This window comes from Rhinoderma darwinii, chromosome 3, assembly GCF_050947455.1.
Source record: "Rhinoderma darwinii isolate aRhiDar2 chromosome 3, aRhiDar2.hap1, whole genome shotgun sequence".
NCBI lineage: Eukaryota > Metazoa > Chordata > Amphibia > Anura > Rhinodermatidae > Rhinoderma > Rhinoderma darwinii.
In genome coordinates, this window is record NC_134689.1 from 206,782,919 (window position 1) to 206,806,452 (window position 23,534).

The 23,534-nt window shown below is 43.1% G+C and overlaps 2 protein-coding genes across 5 annotated transcripts in view; one reads left to right on the forward strand and one right to left on the reverse strand.

Annotated features, from left to right (window-relative positions):
• Positions 1-8,008, reverse strand: part of PUS7 (pseudouridine synthase 7) — a 109,905-nt gene extending 101,897 nt beyond the window's left edge. Inside the window, exon 1 of one of the 2 annotated variants that reach the window (XM_075857295.1) lies at positions 7,724-8,008. The gene's annotated coding sequence lies outside the window, so the exon portion shown is untranslated. The remainder of the gene's footprint in view (positions 1-7,723) is intronic. The other variant, XM_075857296.1, reaches the window with a different exon arrangement.
• Positions 7,946-23,534, forward strand: part of SRPK2 (SRSF protein kinase 2) — a 159,138-nt gene continuing 143,549 nt past the window's right edge. For 2 of the 3 annotated variants that reach the window (XM_075857294.1, XM_075857291.1), the window contains exons 1-2: positions 7,946-8,140; positions 8,259-8,319. In XM_075857294.1, coding sequence (XP_075713409.1) covers positions 8,059-8,140; positions 8,259-8,319 — 143 coding nt within the window. In that variant the 5' untranslated portion in view covers positions 7,946-8,058. The remainder of the gene's footprint in view (positions 8,141-8,258; positions 8,320-23,534) is intronic. The other variant, XM_075857290.1, reaches the window with a different exon arrangement.

Here is a 23,534-nt window from a genome sequence, read left to right on the forward strand (position 1 = left end):
CATGATCTGTGGGGGTCTGGCTCTCTGACCCCGCACTGTTAACCCGCACCGACTCCCTCCCGGCACCGGATGTACATACCAGAAGCAGTTGGCTCCGGCCATGGAATAGCGGCCGAGCTGCAGTACTGCAGCTTTGCTTCTACTCAAGTGCAGGAGCACAGCCGCTATGCTTTGTACGGAGCTAACTGCTTCCTGCTCCGTACATCGCATAATGGGCAACAACACCCGATTCCCGCAGGCTAAGAGTGGCTAATCAGTATGGGGTCCAGGTGTCGGACCCGCACCGATGATATATTGATGACCCATCTGGCGTCCGGTAGCGGACAACCCCTTTAACTAGCAACCATTGACCATATGCATAGACCGCACTCTATGTAGTGGTCCAGGCCAAAAATACAGTCTTTCGACCTGTTGGGGTAAGCCCACATGCAGGAGATATGTTGCAGGAATTTCTGTGACGGTCCTAAACATCTGAATAGAACTTTAAGAAATCCATGCATATGCGGCAAAAACATCCCCATTGTGGATGGAAATGTCTGCAACAAATCTGCCCCTTCAAATCTTATGTATGGGTAACTTTATCTGCACATTGGTTGTTGCACAAATGTCTCAGATACTAGCAGGACACCACTTGAAGGGGTTCTTTGCTTTGGACAATCACTACTTAATAGAAGGGTCCCTTGTCAAAAAGCAGCTCACAAAGTATCCCCCTGCTGGGACACACAGTGATCAGCTGTAATCCATGGGGGAAACCTGGCAGTAAGTGAGCAGTGCCACAACAAGCGAAATTAAAGAAGCTCTGTCGCCAGATTTTCAAACCCCTATCTCCTATTGAAGCAGATCGGCGCAACGTTGTTTTTTTTCAAAAACAAGCAATTTTGGCCAAGTTATGACCATTTTTATATTTATGCAAATGAGCCTTTCTTAAGTACAACTGAGCGTGTTTAAAGTTATGTCCAAGTGGGCGTGTATTGTGTGTGTACATCTGAGCGTTTTTACTTGTTTTACTAGCTGGGCATTGTGAATGGAAGTGTATGATGCTGACGAATCAGCATCATCCACTTCTCTCCGTTACCACCCAGCTTCTGGCAGTGCACAGACACACAGAGTGTCCTCGCGAGATCACGCTGTGACGTCACTCACTTCCTCCCACAGGAACTTCATCGCGTCGGATGAGCGAGGACACGCTGTGTGTCTGTGAACTGCCAGAAGCTGGGTGGTAACAGAGAGAAGTGGATGATGCTGATTCGTCAGCATCATACACTTCTATTCACAACGCCCAGCTAGTAAAACAAGTAAAAACGCCCAGATGTACATACATAATACACGCCCACTTGGACATAACTTTAAACACGCCCAGTTGTACTTAGAGACTCTGTCACCACATTATAAGTGCCCTATCTCCTATATAAGGAGATGGGCGCTGTAATGTAGCTGACAGTAATGCTTTTTATTTAAAAAAACGATCTTTTTTCACAGTTAGGAGCGATTTTGGTTTATGCTAATGAGCTTTCTTAATGCCCAAGTGGGCGTACTTTTACTTTCGACCAAGTGGGCGTTGTACAGAGGAGTGCATGACGCTGACCAATCGGCATCATGCACTCCTCTCCATTCATTTACACTGCACTAGCGATATAGATATATCGCTATGTGCAGCCTCATACACAAACCCTAACATTACTACAGTGTCCTGATAATGAATACACATGAAATCCAGCCTGGACGTCATGTGTACTCAGAATCCTGACACTTCTGACTCTTTTTTTTGTGAGATTCCGGCAAGTGAAACCAAATCTCGCGAGATCACGGAGCTAAACGAGATTTGGTTTCACTTTGACGCCTGTAATTTTGAGCTGTTCTTCATTAACTTCAATGAAGAGCGGCTCAAATTACGTAGCAAAGAAGTGTCCTGCACTTCTTTGCCGAGGCAGTCAATTTACGCGTCGTCGTTTGACGCGTAAATTACAAGTCGTCGGCACACCCATTCATATGAATGGGCAGATGTTTGCCGACGTATTGTGGCCCTATTTTCAGACGTAAAACGAGGCATAATATGACTCGTTTACGTCTGAAAATAGGTAGTGTGAACCCAGCCTTAGCCAGAATGCTGCCCTCCTCCTTCCTGCAGTCCGGTCTCCTAGGATGACGTTGCATCCCATGTGACCGCTGCAGCCAATCACAGGCTGCAGTGGTGGTCACATGAGATGATACCTTATAAAAGGAGGCCGGCCAGGATGACGTTACATCCCATGCGACCGCCGCTGCATCACAGACTGCAGAGATCACATGGGCTGCAGCGTCTTCCAGGGAGGCCGGACAGCAATGGAGGGATGTGTTGCCATAACAAGAACCTTCTTAAGTATGATCGGTTTTTACAGTTGCTTTCTGAAGCGGAAATTGGGTCTGAAAAAACGCACCACAATGTGGTGCAGTTTTCGGACGGAACGTATTGTGGGCTCCAGGTCGGATACGCTGCATGTTTTTTACGCATCGTATCCGTCTCGTTGGAACCCGGCCTTAACCCCTTCAGGACTGAGCCTGTTTTGGCCTTCAGGACGAAGCCGATTTTTCAAATCTGACATGTGTCACTTTATGCGGTAATAACTCCGGAATGCTTTTACCTATCCAAGCGATTCTGAGATTGTTTTCTCGTGACATATTGTACTTTATGTTAGCATTTTGACCCCACGGTTGTTTTGCTGAATTCATTGGAATTATTCTGTAAAGGTAAAAAAGGTAGCCATTTTTAATTTTTACAAGGAATAAAGGAGAAAAAGCACCCCAACATTTGTAAAACCATTTCTCCCGATTACGGAAATATGCCATATGTGGTAATAAACTGCTGTTTGGACCCACAGCAAGGCTTAGAAGGGAAGGAGCGCTATTTGGCTTTTGGAGCTCAAATTTAGCTGAAATGGTTTTTGGGTGCCATGTCGCATTTGCAAAGCCCCTGAGAGGCCAAAACAGTGGAAATCCCCCAAAAGTGGAAATTACACCACTTAAAGAATCTATCTAGGGATATAGTGGGCATTTAGACCCCACAAGTCTTTTGCAGGATTTATTAGAATTAAATGAATATCAACATTTCTTCCACTAAAATGTTGCATTTTTTTCAATTTCACAAAGGATAAAGGGGGAAAAAGCTGCCCAACATTTGTAAAGCAATTTCTCCCGAGTACGGCAATACCCCACGTGTGGTCATAAATGGTTTTTCATTAGAAAGTAATTAACCCTTTCTGGACTGATCCATTTTTTTCTTTTCCTTTTTAGGTTTTTTCCTCCCCGCGTTCCAAGAGCCATAACTTTTTTATTTTTCAGTCAATAGAGCGGTATGAGGCCTTATTTATTGAGGGACGAGCGGTCGTTTTTATTGGTACATACAACTTTTTGAACACTTATTACATTTCTAGGTAGAGCCAAGGTGACCAAAAAAACAGCGATTTTGCCGTTTTAAATTCTTTATTTTTCACGTGAGACGCTCCATACATCACCCCCCACACTACGACATGCTATGTTGTGGTGCGCGAAGGGGTTAATGCGCAGCGCATGGTGCGGAATGAAAATTACAATTTTCCACTCATATGCCATTTTAGTGCACTACATGTTATGCCCAGTTTGTGCCACTGAAGACAAATACCTCATAAAATATTAACCGGGTTCTCCCAGGTATGGCGATTCCATATCAGTGGACGTAGACTGGTGTTTGGGCACGCTGCAGGGCTCAGAAGGGAGGGAGCGTCATTTGGCTTTTGGGGCGCAGATGTAGCTTGGTAGTTGTTCTGTTTGGGGTTTCACTGGTGTTTCAGTTTATAATGTGGGGGCATATGTTATCTGTGCGGAGTACATCAGGGTACATGTTATCTGTGCGGGGTACATCAGGGTATAATAAGAGGGTATAATAATGCAGTAAATAAATAATAATCCGCAGATATGTGGCCGGTGTCGCACTGATAAATGGCGCCCGATCTCATCTGCTTTTGGAACACTCTGCACATTTTGCAATTCTGGGAACCAGAACTTTTTGATTTTTTCACCACCGGAGCTGTGTGAGGGCTTATTCTTTGCGGGACAATCTGTAGGTTGTCATTGGTACCATTTTGGGGTACGAGAAATTTTTTTGATCACATTTTATTCCATTTTTTGGCAAGCAAGGTGACCAAAAACCATCAATTCTGACAATGTTTTTTATTCGTTTTTTTATGGCCTTCACCCTGGGCTATAAATGACCATTATACTTTATTCTGCGGGTCGGTACGATTACAGCGATACCAGATGTATATAATTTTTTTATGTTTTGCAGCGTTTGTGCAATAAAATCACTTCTTTATAAAATAAATTATTTTTTGTGTTACCATATTAGTTTTTATTTTTCAGTCAAAAAAGCGGTGTAAGGGCTTGTTTTTTGCGGGACGGGTTGTAGTTTGTATCGGTACTATTTTGGCGTACATGCAACTTTTTATTGTATATTTTGGGAGGGTTGGTAACCAAAAAAATTGTGATTCGTCACTGTTTTTCGTTTATTTTTTTCGCGGTGTTCACCTTGCGGGAAAAATAATATTACAGTTTTATAGTTGGGGTCGTTCCGAACGCGGCGATACCAAATATTTGTACTTTTTTTAACGTGTTCATTTTTTTCCTATAATAAAAGACTTATTATAGGAAAAAAAGCATTCTTTGTTTATGTCACTTCTAACTTATTTTTACAGTTTTTCAAAACATTTTTATTATCTTTTTTTTACTTGTCCCACTAGGGGACACTTAGACCTGCAGCTCTGATCGCTGCTGGAACACATTACACTACACACGTAGTGTAATGTGTTCTAACTGTCATTGTGACGTGACAGTCACACTGACAGGAAGCATCGGAGGACCGGCCGGAGGCTGATCCTCCGAGGCTTCCGTACATGGCAACCAGGAGGTCATTGTCTGGCCTCTGATTGCCATGATAAGGATCGGCAGCCCCCGCAAATACATGTGGGGGGCTGCCGATCCGCTGTAAACCTCTTCGATGTGGTGATCGCAATCGACCACCGCATCGAAGGGGTTAATTGCCGATTTCAGCGGCGACAGGCCGCTGATCGGCAACGGGGAGAGCAGGGCTGACACCCTGCACAGTTAAGCGCCGCTGCGGTGTAGCGCCGCGCAGCGGTTAACTGTTAAAGCGCGGACGTAACTGCACGCCCAGGTGCGCAAAGTTACTGCTCACCTGGACGTGCATTTACGCCAAGGTGCGGGAAGGGGTTAAGGTGCAATCACGTGGCAGATTTTGTTGCAGAAATTTCTGCGTCTGAAAATTTGTTCCATTTATCTAAATGGGGCTTGGAGAAATCCATGTAAATAGGGGATGTGCTGCCAACAATGATGCAAAGAGCATGGGGACCGAACAATCTTATTAAAGGGGTTTTCCCATCAGGGACATTTATGACATGTCCACAGGATATGCCATAAATGTCAGATAGATGCAGGTCCCAGAGGTGGGACCCGCATCTATCTCTAGAACGGGGCCTCCTAAACCCCATACTACCGCTCTGTGTTTTGTGGCTGAAGCGTGTGATTTCCGACCATTAAGAAGAAAACAGCGTAGCTCGCAGAGTTTTTGTAAGTCTCATAGGAGTGAACGGTAGTTACAGAAACAGTGTAGCTCGCATGCTACGCTGCTTCCGCAACTGCCATTCACTACTATGGGAGTGATGGAAACAGCGTAGCTCAGCGAGTTACGCCGTTTTCTTCTTCATGGTCAGAAATCACACGGTTCAGCCGCAACACAGAGCGGTAGAACGTGGCTTAGAGGGTCCGGTTCTAGGTATAGGTGCGGGTCCCAAAGGTGGGACCCACATCTATCTGACATTAATGACATATCCTTTGGATAGGTCATGAATGTGCCTGATGGGAAAACCCCTTTAATGACGGTTTGTCCCTATACAGAAAGCATCGGCTGCACAAACCCCATTCAGATGAATAGACCGGATTTTGAGTCTGAGAAATTTCTGCAACACAATCTGACGCATGTGGCGGCCCTGTTTCCAGTCCCATGTCACCAATGTGAAGTGATTCTGGTGAGATGTCTTGGTATGTTTTATGGTCAATCTAAGAAAAAAAAAAAGAAGAAGATTGAAAATCGCCCCTAAAACTTGAATAAAAAAAACAAAAAAAACTTACATTTTTATTTTTGACAAACTTGTCCAGGCCTAGGCTCTTGTAATGCAACAATGTAAAACTAAAATGTGAAAATTGGTAGTGTCTCCAAGGGGCTATGGGGAATATGTCAGGATATTGGTCCTCCCCACACTGCTGACACCACTACATAGGGGAATATCTGTCAGCGTTCTGGCTGAAAGAAACACACTGGAACTAAAGCTTTAGACCCCACGCACACGACTGTAAAATTGCCCATAATTACGGGCCCATTCATTCCTATGGCCAACTGACACCTTCCCGTATGTCTACGGGAGGGTGTCCGTGCCGTAGAAACCTGCCAAAAAAAAATAGGACATGTCCTATTTTTTAATTATGGGAATGGCCGTGCGCATGAAGCCTTAATCTTTACGTGCCAAACGTATAGTGTCCGGCTTCTCCAGAGGGAAGAGGTTACAGCAGAGTCACATTCGGCACGTAATGATTAAAAGTTCATCCCCAGGGTTGTTTTCAGCCAGAACGCCGACTTATCTCCCCTTCCCCTATCTAGTGGTTTTAGCAGTAGAGTGGACAAAAATCCTGAAAACAAGAGTCATCTACAAAGACTAAAGGCCCTTTTAGACTGGCCAATTATCAGGCAATTGGTTCCCGATAATTGCCCCGTGTAAACAGGGCAGCGATCAGGAGATGAACGAGCAAACGCTCAATCATCTGCTGGTTATATCGTTTTACAAGTGTAAGATATTAAACAGGGAGATGTGCTGTCATCATGATAGAAATGTATGGGGACGAGCGATCGGAGTAACGTTGATCGGTGCTGGTTTACACGGCCTAGTACGGGCCGCATAAGAGGACCTTTAAGGCCCATTTACACAGGCCAATAATCAGCCAAACAAGCGTTCTATTACACCGGCCAGTTATCGGGTACAAGCGTTCATAGAAACACTCATTCATCTGCTGATTGTATTGTTTTAAAAATTTAAAATATTGTTGCTGTCGGCAGCACTTCACCTTGTGTAAACAGGAGATGTGCTGCAGATAATGATGCAAACTGTATGGGGACCGAACAATCTTATTAACGATCGTTCGTCTCTATACAGATCCGCCTGTGTAAAAGGGCCTATTAACAAATGCCGATGGACTTGTTATATTGTCAATCTGCCCGTGTAGACCAGCCTTGACCCTACAATCCAGATAGCCAATGTGCCTATTTGAAATGTTTTCCATAAATGTCCTCATTGCTGGGTCACTTTGGACAAATTGGCTTCCCGGTGGCCTATCCGGCTGTTACATTTTACAGAAATAAAGCATCTCTTTTGGTAAAACACAATTACACAGCATAAAATTACTTCAAATCCAAATGGCAACAAGTTAAACGTATCCCATTTGCCCCATATAAATGAGAAAGCGATCATATGATAAAAATAAAATAAAATCCATGCTATTTATGGCGTCCTTGTACAAAAACCCTGGTGCCTCATGCATTCATTACGTGTAAACACGGTCAGCACCACAACATGGCAGGCCGGTATAGACGTCCTCTTGGTCTGCAATAGTCCAGGCCGCTGTTTGTCTGCACCATACTGACCTGTCGCGGCCCTTTATGTAGTCGTGTCGACTGGTGCTGGAAGCGGAGAACGGACAGAATGTGTCTGCCAGGGAAATGATAATGTAGCCTGCCGATAACGCCTCGCACACGTCCCCTCACTCACTACACGTGGGAAAGCTGCCTTCTCACCCGCCACCTGACCTCCAGTCCTCCCAGCCACAAACAAGCGAGTCGTAAGGCAAGAGTGCCCTCTAGGCTCTCTGCGCAGTTGTAGTCAGAGGAGGCAGCGGTTGCCTAGGAGAGGAGTCAGAGGAGGGAGCGGGTGACGCAGTGTATAGAAGCAGCGCGTTGTACGGCGCGATCTTATTCGACCCATGGAAGCTGAGGGTTGCGCCTGCGTGCACAGAGCTCCTGCCGGCGCCGCGCAGAACAAGGAGGAGATGAGCTCGGGGAAGGGTAAGACACTGAGCCTACTTGCTGCTCTACTTCCATCCCGGCACCATTGTCAGGATGCGCGACTGGCTCTGTCCTCCTATTATAACGTGTCTTCTCTGGGTTGTTTTTTTTTCTCCAGTGCTGGCCATGCAGGCCCGGAAGAGGAGGCCGAAAGGAAAGAAGGAGAAGGCTCGGAAAAAGTGAGTAGCTGTCAAAAGGGGAGAACGCTGAGCGGTGGGCTGTCATCATGTGTCAGTGAGCGTCACCACTCCAGACTGGCACCCTGTACCGGGTAACTTCATGGATGCTGTGTGGAGTGAAGAAAGCCTTTGTGTCTTATTGTTTACACCTGTCCGATTTCTGCTCCGTGTCAGTGTGATCTATTCCATTGTGCTGTGCTGCTGAGCAAAGTCCTGTCTCCTCTGATATCCATTGTGCTGCACTAGCATGGTGTATGTAAGGAATACTAATATTATACACAGGCAGTGTTGGTTGCAAAAGTTTCTATTATATCTCTATATAAAAGCTTAACATTGGGTTCAAGACTGCAGGCGATTTATTTTATATATATATATATATATATATATATATATATAATGTGTGTGTACCTGCACCTGTTGGTGGATAGTAGGTACAGTCACGCAGCTGATACGTATTGCGCAGTGTAATGCTTGCTTTCCCTTGTGATGGCGCTGCAGGGAATTTGAACACTTAGGGCGGATTTACACGAACGTGATTTGCGTCCGTGCAACCCGCGTGAATTTTGCGCGGGTCGCACGGACCTATGCAAGTCTATGGGGCAGTGCAGACTGTCCGTGATTTTTGTGCAGCGTGAGTCCGCTGCGTAAAACTCACGACATGTTCTATATTTCTGCGTTTTTCGCGCATCACGCACCCATTGAAGTCAATGGGTGCGTGAAAATCCCGCGCACCACACGGAAGCACTTCCGTGGGACGCGCGTTATTCGCGCAACAGCAGTAAAAAAATGAACGTAAACGGAAAAGCACCACGTGCTTTTCTGTTTACAAACATCCAAACGGAGTGTCATTAATGATGGCGGCTGCGTGAAAAGCACGCAGCTGCGCACCATATGATCATGATACACGGAGCTGATTTACAAAACGCACACGCTCGTGTAAATCCGCCCTTACTGCCAGGCTTGCCCACAGATTACAGCTGATGGCTGGGGGTCCCAGCAGTGGAACATGTAATCTGCTTATTGTCAAGGGACCCTTCTAGCAAGTTGGGATTGTCTAAAGCGCCTTTAACGTGAAACTCCCATGTTGTAGAATGAGTATGCTTCTGAGAATATCGGCAAACAGGCTGCCAACTTACCTCTAAACTACCTGTAAATTAGTCATTGGTGTCCTTTTTTTAAAGCATTGTCACCCTCATCCACCTGTAATTGAAAGCTGGATGTCAATATGGCCTTTATCGCTTTCTCACGTGGTGTTTCCTCGATTCTTGAGCAGCAAATCTGCCTCAGTATGCATCAGTCTTGTATGTAGCGTGTGATGTCGCTGCGTATCTGGTCGGATTGGCCATTCAGAGTTTTACAGAAGTTGGGGACCTCTATGAGAGCCATAATGTTAACTGTTTGTTATCCAGCTTTTCTACATACAGATAGAACAATGAAAAAGCAGAATATGGCCACTCAAGCACTTTCTGTAATATGGTTTTTCTTTGTATCAAAGGATGAACACAGATTTATGTTCTTTATGATTGATATTCCTTTCCTTAGAACTATGCTATAGTTCTATACTACTGGGCTCTTAACATATTCTTCATGTTTTGTTCTTTTGGTATAGTTTATATATTCATCTGTAATCTTTGCTTTAGATTATTAGTGCACTCTCATGGTAAAAGTTTGCGTAAGGCCGTTTTCACTGGCGGTTTTATCTGTATTTTTTTTTTTGTTTCTCGCCTTTTTAGGGTGGTTAAAAACACTGTGGCCGGATGTTAGTTTAAAGGCTATGTACACCTTTGAATGTTTTTTTTTTTTTATTCTAAGCATTTTTTTAAATTGGCTTTTATTAAAAATTTTATATACTCTTTACAATACAGCTTCTATGTTTACGTAGAAACTGTATCTTTTTCTCCGGCGACTCCGTCAGTCCAGCTGACTCTCACACACAGGATCCACCTAATCTAGATCACGTCTAAGTTCATTAACTTAAATATGATCAATATTAGGTAGATCCAAAGACTCACAGAACCCGCTCTTAGCCGAGCTTAGTAAAAGGGGCATGTTCACCAGCAGCCCGACAAATCTAGTATAAGTTCATACGAGCGCTGCTTCACCTTCATTTCTTCTTGCTCATTGTGAATCCTCGACACGCGGCGATTCGCAGGTATTGCAGCCTTTTCTCCCATTGAAGAGAATGGGGGAAAAGGCTGCAATACCTGTGAGTTGCCGGTAACATCCGTGTCGACAATTCACTGTGGTCCCTTCAAAACAGCTGATCGGCGGAGGTCCTGGGACTCAGTTGCCAACCCATTAGCTATTGATGGCCTATCCTGAAGATAGGCCATCAATTTGTATTGGCTGGAAAACCCCTTTAATCTGTCGCATTTTACTCAAGTGGAGCAGATTTCTTAGATTGGCATATGAAACGCCAGCCTTCATAATCTGCCCTATAGTGTTTTTGGGTAAGTGGCGTTTTTAACAAAACACAGCATGCTCTAGGTGTGACGTATTTTTCTGGTGTTTTTTCTCCATGAGCTTCTCTATAGAACTTAAAAAATGCCAGGATAAAAACACGTGTAAAAAAAAAATGCCATAAAGAATGCTTAAAATGCACAGTGTTATTTAATAATATCTTTATTTATATAGCGCCAACATATTACGCAGCACTTTACAATTTAGAGGGAACATAAACAGACAATATCAGACATTACATCGTGACAAAGCTAATTTACAATTCAGACAGGAGAAGTGAGGACCCTGCTCGCAAGAGCTTACAATCTATGAGGAAATAAGGGAGACAAAGTGTAACAGTGTTTGTTCAGTACAATGGTCCAGCCATCTTTTATACACATGGGGTGGTAACATAAAGCTGCATGAGCCGGTCACCAGCCAGGATCCGTGTATGACGGACATGAAGAGAAGGAGTGTGAGGGAATCTTATTCTGATGACTAATGGAGCCGAGGAAAGGAGTCAGATTAGGGAATGTTATAGGCCTGTCTAAAAATGTGTTTTCAGGGCACGTATAAAACTGTGGATATTGGGAGTTAATCTGATTGTCTGGGGTAGCGCCTTCCAGAGGACTGGTGCAGCGCGAGAGAAATCTTGGAGATGGGAGTGGGAGGTCTGGCTTATGGAGGATTTTAATCTAAGGTCGTTGGCAGTATGTAGAGCCCGAGTAGGGTGGTAGACGGAGATGTAAGGAGGTGCAGGATTGTGGGTGAGAGTAATAAGTGTGAATTGAATTCTGAAGTTTTTTGCATGTGTTTTAGAATGCAAAAAATAGGTCTGTGTGACAGAGACCTTACACCAATTGAAATGTAATTGTTTTTGGAAAACAAAGCTGTACAGTTGTATCTAGGGATGCACGATGCATCGAAACTTCGATACCGTGCACCCTGAAACGGTTCAATACCGTTATTTCATGTATATCGGTACTAAGCTGTGCGGCCGCACAGCTTAGTATAGTAATACATAAATGTTGTTTAGAGCGGGGTAGCGGCTGTGCAATAGTCCTGACAAGTGCACCCGCTGTAAGCATGATGGTACGCGACCAGCACTGCACTAATTAGTGCTGGCACTGAAGACAAAACATGACTGGCGCACTACAAAAACACCCCATGTTCTGTCTTCAGTGCCTGCGCCTCCACTCATTAGTGCAGCGCCGTCCGCGTCACCTCATGCTGACCTCGCGCGCACTTAGGAGCAGCGCAATGGCTGTATTACACAACCGCAGCCCCGCTCTAACAACAGAGATCAGAGAAACCTCATCTCTTCCACCGTTATTCCCCTGAAAGCTGCGATCAAGAAGTCTGTCGGGTGCCGGATCCGTCACAGCTTGATTTCTATTCTTCTGCTTCAATGATGAAATAGAAACACAGTATTCACAAAACAGATGTGAACTCCAGGGCTCTTGCACACGACCACGTGTGCTGCCAGAGCACCGTCTATGATCCGTGAAAATATAGAACATGTTCCATCCTTCCACGGATCTCAGAGTTGGGTCCATTTTCACAGACTCTTTTTCACCCACTGAACTGAACGAGTCTGTGAAAACTATCGGGTGCCACTCGTATGACGTGAAAAACAGCCCGAGTGTCATCCAGTCGTGTGCGTTAACAATAATGTTGAAATACTTAATACAAAATATAAATACTATGTGCCTCAAATAGAAAATACTATATACATCATAATAAACCTGGTATTAACATGTCACTAAAATACCAATAGAAGGCATGATAATACAGTATGAATAGAGGATTTGTTGTGAGCCTTGGGAGTGCTTAGCAATTACTATACCTGAAGAAGACTGATGGTTTATTCTATCACGCATTAAGCCATCACTCTGTAGATTGTTCTATCCTCATCCGCATCCACTAGCACTACCTTCTCAATAATGGGTTCTAGAATAGTAAAATACTTTAAAAAGGCTTTATGCTATGTGCTTTATTGGGACGTAAGGACGTCATAGAGGACCCCCCCCCCCTTTTAGCCAGAGTCACTAGGTAAGTGTGGCTCTTGCTCTGGCATACTCGGTCCAGCCATATATTACATGGTCACTGCTTTACTTGTAATGCCAATGGAGCAAAACTTTCCTGAGTAATATCCGCTGATTTCCAGCAGTTTTACAAAGCAGATGATCGCTGCTGGTCCGGCTTCTGAAACTCCCAGCAGCTGCTGCTGCAGATTGGCTCCAAAGGAACGGCGCTGCAACTACTTAGCGGCTCTTTGCTGTGGCTCATAGATGGGGGTCCTGATCGGCCACTCTACAACGTCCAAATGTCCTAATAGTTCATATGGATAGGGATTGTCTTGGTGGCACAACCCCTTTAATTTGACTTTGTTATATTTGGACAGCTGATCGTTTGTATTGGAATTGTTAAATACAAAATCTTGGCACACCTGAAGTGACTAAGCATAATCAATAGACTTGTTGTTAAACAAAATAAACATTGTAGTAAAATTAATTTTACACACTATTTTTAATTTTTGTTACATATTTTGATGAAGGACTTTTAAAGGGGTTTTGTGAGAATTGGTGTGGTCCTTGGAGTCCTACAGCAGCAGCAATGCCAGTGCGATGAAAAGGCTTGCCTAAACTAGGCATTGTAACCCTACAAAAACCCTGTTCCATGCACACAAAATACGTGGGTCAGACCGGAGTATTTTATTTTGCACGGCACCAGGGTTGTGGTGATGACATCCATCTTCGGCATCACTGGCGCTGCTCACTTACTACGTGGTCTTGATGATTCTTCTCCCTCTAACCCAATCTGTAGACAAAAAGCGAACTTCAAGTTTTTAGCTTGAGTTCAACTTTAAGGTAATTTATTCTTTTTTGCAAGAGTGAAAAGTCGCCGTTGAACCAGTTGAGATGCTGTATAGAAGATTTGAAGTTATGGAAATCTCAGACCAGCATTGAAGGAGCTGTGGTGTTTTAAAATAAATAAATAAAAAAATGGCCCCTTTATCTAGCCTGGGCCTCCCCTAGTGTTATATTCCAGCATGTCTTTGACATGTCAGAAGAAAACTATAGCTAAAATTCCTCTTTAGGCTGCTTTCACGTGATCGTAATACAAGTGCTTTTTTTGAAGGACCTCCTGCCATACATGAGAACTGGAGTTAGAGCACTATAAAAGCCTATTGTGCTCTAAGGCCCAATGCACATGACCATAAAATCGCCCATAATTACGGTCTGTAATTACGGGCCCATTCATTTCTATGGCCGACGGACACCTTCCCATATGTCTACAGGAGGGTGTCCGTGCTGTAGAAACCTGCCCAAAAAAATAGGAAATGTCGTTTTTTTTTTGTTTTTTTTTTTATGTTACGGACCGTGCTCCTATACTTTATAATAAGAGCATGGCCTGTAAAAACGGGTCGTAATTACAGGCATGGTCGAGTGCTTGAAGCCGAACACTTGTTCTGATGATCTACAGGAGTTTCTGGTGTAACGTCTGTAATATGGGGGCGCAAAAAACACATAGCGTAAACACTGCCGAATTTCCATCTGGACTTTCTGTGCAGAAATTCCACAGCTTTTACAGTAGCAGCCAAGTGGATAAGATTTTAACAAATTTCATCCACATTCTTGTGGAAATTGTCATGCAATGCAGATTTTGAAATCACATGTCCGTTTCTGTCATGTAAAAAGCCCAACTTTATTGTGCGTGTTCCTCATTGATTTCAATGAGAAATAACAAATCTTCTATCAATTCCTAGTGTGGCAGATTTTACTACAGATTACCTGCAGATCCACAGCAAAATCCAATGTTGTGGATAATCATTTAAAAGAAAAAAAGCAGTATACTCCCTTTACCAGTGTCCTGGCGCTCTCATGGTGACGCTTCCCCGGTCCCCCAGCAATAACGTGTCATCTTAAAACATGACCGCTGCACCAATCACGTGTCGACATGTCATCGCTGGAGCTGAGTGAACACGGTACGGTGGGGGATTAGGGAATTATACCCACAGGAGCACCAGGGCATTTGTAAGGTGAGTTTACTGCTTTTTTGTTTTTTATCATTTAAACCATTTGCTGCGGAAAACATGTGAACGTACCCGTTAGGGTAAATCGACACTTGGCGGATTTCTTGCAGTAATTTTTGCGACTAAATAATCCACTCCATACATCTGAATGAGGTTGTTTCTGCACCATGGATTTCCGCAAACCCGATTTAGATGAATAGTCTTAAAAATTTCCGCAACAAATTTGCCGCGTGTAAATATATATTTCGCTTCCACATTTGTTCTCTGCGTTTAAACTCTTCCAAAGTTTGATTCTTCTAAATTTTCAGGTGCATTTATTGATTACGTCCCTCATTTATTGTTTTTTTCAACGATTCCGGTTATAGATAAGGGGGGGAACTTATTTTCATACATAATATTTAGAAAAGTTAGTGAAAAACTGCAACACATTTATTAAGAGGAGAAAGCCCCATAATAATTGTCGCATCTTCCAGTCAGTAGACTGCGCTATTGATTCCGTCGAAAAAACAAAAACCTGCCGGAAAGGTGACAAGCGGAAACCATTACCAATGTTTCCGTCACCATTGATATCAATGGTGATGCAAACGGAAGCTGTGATTTACGTTTGCGGGGTTCCACGAAATCTCTGACGGAACCCCTGAACGTAAAGCAAACGCTGATGTGAACCGGCCCTAAGGCTCTGTTCACATCTGTGTCGGGGTCCCGTTCTGACGTTCCGACGAACCCTGAGCAGACACAAACTGACACCGACGGAAACCAGAGGTTTCCATTCCCATCACGATTGCTAGTCGACTACGCTATTGCTTCCGGCAAAACGACGGATCCGGTGCACAAAAGAGACAAACCACGGGCAATGGCTCCTTCAGCATTGAAAGCAATGGTGATATGAAGAGAAACTCTGGTTTCCGTCGGTGTCAGTTTGTGTCCGCTCAGGGTCCCGTTCTGACGGCAGAACGGGACCCCAACGCCTGGAAAAACGCTTGTACGAAAAGATTTTTAAAAAGTCACTAAAAACGCATGTAAAAAAACTCCATAAAATAAGTGCTTAAAATTGCAGCCATTTTTTACATGTGTTTTAAAATGCCACATAAAAATACGTGCAAAGGGATCCTTAGAGAGAAAATTAGGTGCACCATTTCCTGTATGCAAAGCGGAAATAAAAAAAGGTTCTTCTAGCAGAAAGCTCTGTCTGAGGTGCAGTATATTGCTCACTTCCAGGCAGGCAGCCAGAGGCTTCAAATGCTCAATCTAAGGCGTAAAATCTGCGAGAAACTAATTGTGAGTCCAGACGTGGCAACAAAAATCTGGTTGTTTTCTATGTAGATTTTACCATTGCATTGCAAAGGGTGAAATCTGCAACAAATCCGCAGCAGAATTGACATGCTTCAGATTTGGAAATTGTCATAGATTTTCGGTGTGTCATCTGCGTTGAAAGTCTGGGAAAGATCTGCAGGATCTGAATTCACTCTTTTAGTTTTTGTCCCCACCCTTGCATACTGAAGACTTTTTGCCCATTCCCAGGAGAATGGGAACCCTATTTTAGGGCATTCAGACGTGGACCCCCTTTGGTTCAACTGAAATGAATTTAGAGCGCCATAGGGTTCTTTGCTGGTCTAAATTTAGTTCAATAGAAGTTCATGTTATCTGGGTATTGCGGCTGTTTTAAAAGTGTTGTCCCATAAAAAATATTGTTTATAGTTTAATCCAACTTCAAAATAAGGTTTGTTTGTTTTTTTTGTTTTCAGAAGTGTAAGGCTATGTTCACACGGGGTATTTTGCAGGAGGAATATCTGCCTCAAAATTCCGTTTGGAACTTTGAGGCAGATTTTCCTCTCCCTGTACGCCGATTTTCGTGCCGTTTTTCGCCCGCGGCCATTGAGTGCCGCGGGCATAAAACACAGTGAAATACGCTTTCTCTGCCTCCCATTGACGTCAATGGGAGGTCAGAGGCGTAAACGCCCGAAGATAGGGCATGTCGCTGCTTTTTCCCGCGAGGCAGTTTTACTGCACGCGGGAAAAAGACGCCGACGCCTCCCATTGAAATCAATGGGAGGCATTTTCGGCCCGTTTTTGCCGAGTTTTGCGACGCGGTTTTCGGCAAAATACTCCGTGTGAACATAGCCTAAATTCCAGAAAATTTTACTTTATTTTGGGACTAGATTTTACTATAAATCAAATTCCTTGTGGGGCAAAGCCTTCAAAGCGGTCTTAAATGGTTCTTTCATTGAAATAAATATAGTAAGGGGCCTCATGACCATAAAACAAACAAAACAAAAAGAGGCTTTCTTCTTATTCTTAACCCCTGGAATGTATTGCTAGTCAACAAAAAGATTTTCAATTATCTGATGTTCGGGTAGGTAAATATGAAAGCTGTTATCAATAAATGTCTCACAGGTAGAGTAACTGGTTAGGTGTGACCAACGAATTGTTTAAGACACCTCCAAAGTATTAACGCAGAGCAGCAGTCCCCAATGTATTATAACAAAAAAATGAGAACCAAGAGTCATAACGCTACAGATCATAGAAAAATTTGTAATTTTATTTCATACAATATTATAAACACACAACATAATAAAAACAAAGCGAGGTTCTAAAAAGGTATTTGTGTGTGGATCACTCAGAAAATCGTACAACCAGGGTATGATATTGATGCTACACAATGAAAAAAGGTATATATAACAGACAATAACACAGACCACTTCATAAACTGTATTTAAATCACTACGTGCCAAGTCTATTACTAGAAATCATCACAGTACATAGGTTTAAGAAATCAGACAAATTCCAAATATCTCATTTAAGAAGGGTACTCTGCCCACAATATCGGACATAATACAGGGGGAAATGCCTTGAAAACTACCAGGGGGGCCAGTGTAACAAGTCTTACCCATGGAAAAGATAGTAGATCGGTGGTCCACACAATAGAGTAACGCCCCCCAGAAGCTGCTCGTCTGTTTGGCTTTCTCCGGAAATCAATGTATCTGAGTACAGGCAAAATAGAAAGTCTAAAAAGCCGAACAGAAACTAAGCGGCTGAGCACTCACACAAGCGCTTCTGACGCTTAGTTTGATCGATTGGTGGGGGTCTCCGTGCTCGGACCTCCACCGATCAAAACTTCTGACATGTCACTATGACGTGTCAGAAGTTTGTCAAAGAGAAACGAGAATGAATTGGTTTCTAAAGCTATGTATTGTGTCCGGAGTTATGCAGACCGGTACAAGCATTCTCTAGTTGTTTTAATCTTTCTGTTTTTATGTTTTGTGATTACAGTCGGAAAGATTTTTGTCAAGTGTGTGGGGATGTCCGTGTTTTGTCCAGAAACTGATCTCAGGGAATCTCACTGCTGGGAGAACTAATATTTAGTCATTAATATATTAGTCATTCATGGCTACATAGAAACAATACATTTATTTTATATAAAATGAGAACTTTTCTTTTGGTTATGGCAACCAGAATTCTGTCAGATTTTTTTTTATTATTATTTCATACTCTATTCTAGTGAGCTCTATAATTTGCAACAACAATACCCCCAACTCGTCCATACCCGGTTCGGAAGGGGGAAAGAAAAAAACCAAAAACATTCCTATTCCAAGTATCTTTTTGATTCTTATTTTTATACCATAGCTTTTCATATTTAGTGTAGCCATCCGTTTAGTGAGAATTTATATTTTGAACACCACACTCTAGTAATTATAAATCTTGTCAGAAAAGGGACCTTTGAAATGTAATTTAGTTTTTCCAAACATACTATGTCCTGTTTATTATTTAACCCCTTAATGGCCGGCCTATTTTAAACCCTAATGACCAAGCTATTTTTTTTGCAGTTTTCCGTCTCTTTTTTTTATTTTTGCGTCGACAGCTGTCTGAGGTTTTTTTTTTTTTTTGCGGGACAAGTTGTATTTTTTAATAGCACCGTTTTGGGGTACATATCATTTATTGATTAACTTTTTGGGGGGTAATGGAAAAAACCCCATAAATTTCGCCACACTTTTTTGCGTCTAAGATTTACGCTGTTTACTGTGTGGTATAAATAACATAATAACTTTATCCAGTGGGTCATTACGATTGTGGCGATACCAAGTTTATATAGTTTTTTTTTATGTTTTACTACTTTTACACTTTAAAAAAAAATATAATTATTTTGTTTTTGTGTCGCTGTGTTTTAAGAGCCATAATTGTTTTATTTTTACGCCGATGCAGCTGTATGAGGGCATGATTTTTTGCGGGACGACTTCTAGTTTTTATTGGTACCATTTTGGAGTAAAAGCGACTTTTTGATGACTTTTTATCAAATTTTTTTGAAGGCAGGATGAACAGAAAACCGCAATTCTGGCATTGTTTTTTATTTTATTTTTTACGGCGTTCACCGTGCGGGTTAAATAACATAATCACTTTATAGGTGGGGTCGTTCCAGACGCGGCGATACCAAATATGTGTAATGTTTTTTTGTTTTTTTTGTTTTCTTTCATATTAAAGTATTCTATAAGGGAAAAAGTGGGTTTTTTATTTGGGATTTTTATTTATTTATCATTAACTTTTTTTAAACTTTATGATAACTATATTTTTAGTCCCACTAGGAGTCTTCACTATGCGATCTTCTGATCGCTTTTATAATACACTGCAATACTTCTGTATTGCAGCGTATTATTGCCTGTCAATATAAAACTGACAGGCACCTGCTAGGTCATGCCTCAGGCATGGCTTAGCAGGCATCCACCACAGGCAGACCCGGGTGCCTTTATGCCCCCAGCTGCTATAGAATCCATTGGCACCCTGCGATTGCAATCGCAGGGTGCCGATGGGGTGAGAGGGAGCACCCTCTCTACAAAACCACCTGGATGCGGCAGTCGCTATTGAGCGCCGAATCTAAGGGGTTAAACGGATGAGATCGATGTTGAAATGGATCCCACCCGTTAGAGCAGAGTCTTTAGACAGCCCGACACCCGTTTTAGGCGGCACAGGACACCCGTGATGGCGCTCTGGCATAAGTACCCTTAACGGCTGGCGTGAAATAACGTATTGGCGGTCATTAAGGGGTTAAGATAGCACACAATGCTGTAAATGGGAGTATCATTTTAAATAGGTTGTTTCACAGCATAGGTGATAACCGTCTGATTGCGGTGGCCCCACCATTGGGTACCCCACCGATCGCAAGAATGGGGGTCCCGGGATTGAATGAAGTGGCGGTTGAACATGTGCGCTGCCACTCCTATTCAAAGTCTATGGGACTGATGGAAACCACGCTGAGCTGTTTCCGTCAGTCCCATAGACATTGAATGGAGCGGCGGGCACATGCTCAACCGCTTCTCTGTTCAAGCTCATCCTTACTGCAGGAAAGGGTTTGGGAGTCCTATTTTCCAAATCGTTTGGGTTCCTGTGGTTGGGCCCCCAGGGATGAGACCATTATCGCCTATCCTGTAGCTAGTGGATAATTGTAGATTCTGGTACAACCCCTTTTAAGCTCATTTTTGATTAATTGTCCAATACAGCTGTACATAGGAAAAGTTCTAGATAACATGAACAAAGTGTACACCTGAGGATATATTCAATGTGGGCAATTAATATATAGGCCTATTGAGTCCCCGATATCATTACTACGATGAGCTTGTGTCATGTGATGGCATGACGTGATGTGTGTGCAGTGCTCTGTTGGTCCTGTACCATTTTGCGTTGTCCAAACATGCCAAGCTGCTAGCAGGCTCAAAAAGACTGCAGCGGCCCTGAGGTCATGCTGCTTCTGCTTCACTCCTTCGCCTATCCCACATGTTCAATGCCATAAGGAACGGGGCCTTGGCTGACAGTTTTCTGACCATCTAATCTGAAATGGTCTCTCCCCAGTTTGAACAAACTTAGCAAGTTCTATCCAGGTCTGGGGTTCATCAAATACAGTCAGAGACTGGTGACCGGAACAAGGGAAGTATTTTAAAGATGTTTTCCGACTTTTGTTCAAAAAGGTGTCCAAGGTAGGAGGAAATTATGAAAAAATAAATTCTTGCCTCAGATACCTGGCGTTCCAGCGCTGCCGCTCCGGTCCTCCCCGCCGCTGTTTATTGACATGGCTGCGGCGATGACGTGCCATATACCTACTAACGTGACTCTCTATGCTGCACGGGTGAACCACCTAGGCCGCATGAATCTGGACCATCCACTGCAAATTTATAATATATACCCAGTTCGTAATTTGGGTCTTCCACCGTCCCTCTCCTCCCTGATCACCAGGAACCTTTGCCACGTTCCCAGGTATGAATCGAGACAATCCAGGTCTCAGCATTATGATCTGACACTTTTTTTTGTTCAAACCAGTATCCATGCCACAGGTCCAGCAAGACTTGAAAAAGAACCAAAGCAACGGCGGGATGGTGCCGTTGCTACTAAGCCTGGTGAATCAAGCCAAGAAAAGGAAACTGGAGGAATAAGCACTCTTTGCTGGATGTACACAGAGGACAATGGGGCCTCACAAAGATGTCTTCAAATAGACGAGTATATCCTGTCTGGAATCTATGTGCACAAATTGCACTTATACATGGAAAAGTTTTGTTGAAACCTCAATTAGAGGGACATTTTGGACCGTTATTGTCCTCCTGGAATTATGGTAGAATTTCACAGTACCTAAATTTGATATTTATTGAGCTCTAGCTACTAAGCTTCATTTAATGGGGTTTTACAATGCAATGTTGTTTCTATTGGAGGTTTAATCCCAATGCCCTTGCTAGCATGTGTCTCATATGTATTCGTGATTCTCACTATTACCAGGCCAGGTGACTTAGTGGTCTTTTTCAATAATGCACAGTTTTTTGTACAACTTGTTTATGGCATTAGCCGGGGAAATTGTATTTAATATAAATGTATTCTTTTTTTTTTTTTTCATCTCCGTGTGTGCTGGTTCTGTCCAGGAACTGTTTTTCTTTTTGTTATGTACCTATATGTGTCTGAAGGATCACCAGATGATGCCACCATAGCTCAAAGTAGTAAGTTTTCATTATGAAAAGAAAGTAATGCTGATAATACATTGGGTAAAATATTGTCAGGACAATGACTTGGTCTCCTTTATACAAAAGTGGTTAATGGAAATGGTCGGTTAGGAATACCGTAATTATCTCTTTTATAAGGTGTTGAAAGGGCCCATCGAATGCCGGGTAAAAAAACGCCCCTCGTACGATTTTGGTGCTTTTGTACTGTGTTCGAAAGTTGTAATGTTCTGTAATACTGAAAGATGATCTGTCAGGTTTTCTATTTGAGGGCAGCATAGCATAGAGGGAGAGACGCTGAGCTCGGGGATATATAATTTTTTGTTCACTATTTTTATGTAAAAATCTATACCCAGTATAATGACCGATCTGCTTGGATTGTTTTCTCCCCTTTTTTGAGGAGACCATTAACTTGAACAGCAGATGGCAGCATCACATAGTCATGCTGCTTTCTGCAGTTGTCAGAGGAGACTAGAGCCCAAGAGAGGTTGATAAGCTACCCGGGGAAGTGTGGATGGCACTGATCGGGGGCATGCAACTTTGTATATGTATATATATATATATATATATCTCACACAAAAAAAATGGCCACAGCACACTGCGATTACCAATGTCACCTAAACGCTAAATATAAATAAATATACATTACATGCTAAATCTACTTAAAATAGGGAGGTTCATTTTGATCAAAGTGTTTGCCCACCTGCCACGACAAGGCGTCCTCCATAGGTGGGGGACCTACTCTGCATAGACACCCAGAACTGGGACTAAGTCTACATATACCTGGGGATGGTAGATACCAGCATTAAACTAATTAAATTCACCCAGGGCAGAATGGGAGGAGTTCAAGATCAAAAAATGGAGGCCGTCACTAACTCCAGATATATGAATCACATAAACACAAAAGATTAAACCGCACATTCCAACAAAATGTGTATACAGGTGCAAGAACGCCTGTGACTTCAAATATACAGCACATTGTGTGCTGTATATTTGCCATATTTGCACTTTGCCAGCGTTATTTAAAGTTTGGGGTTTGTTTTTTTTGAGTCTTTTTTTTATTTATTTTTTAGCGGTTAAAGCTAATGCAAAAGACACAGGCAAAAAAAGCACTCCAAATGAGCGCTACAGGTATTTTGCCTTCTATTAACTTAAATTTGAGGTCAGAGGTGGAAACTTTCCCCGGGACCAGAGGCAGGGGTTGACAGCGCGATCCGGGTGTCAGCACTACTCTGAGACACCCGGATCGCGCTTTTAACACCCACTGTTAATTCACGTCGGCGCTGCACAGAGCCCAGCAAGCGCCGACATGAATTTACAGTGGGCGGTGAGGAAGCGGTTAATGACGGTGATCATATTCTCTGACAGCCGAACCAATCTGTTCGGCTGTCCGAGAACAGGTTGCTGGGGAGCCGCAGACACTGACCGAGCCGGCATCCAAGCGCTTTTCACAGCGCTATGCCGGCTGGAACAGACATCTGTACGTACACGTCCTAGCAGCACGGGGTATGTGCGAATGGACGTTTATGTACAGTTTGTCGGCATGAAAGGGTTAAAGAGGCTCTGTCACCACATTATAAGTGCCCTATCTCCTACATAAGGAGATCGGCGCTATAATGTAGGTGACAGCAGTGCTTTTTATTTAAAAAAACGATCTTTTTTCACCACTTTATTAGCGATTTTAGATTTATGTTAATGAATTGCTTAATGCCCAAGTGGGCGTGTTTTTACTTTAGACCAAGTGGGCGTTGTACAGAGGAGTGTATGACGCT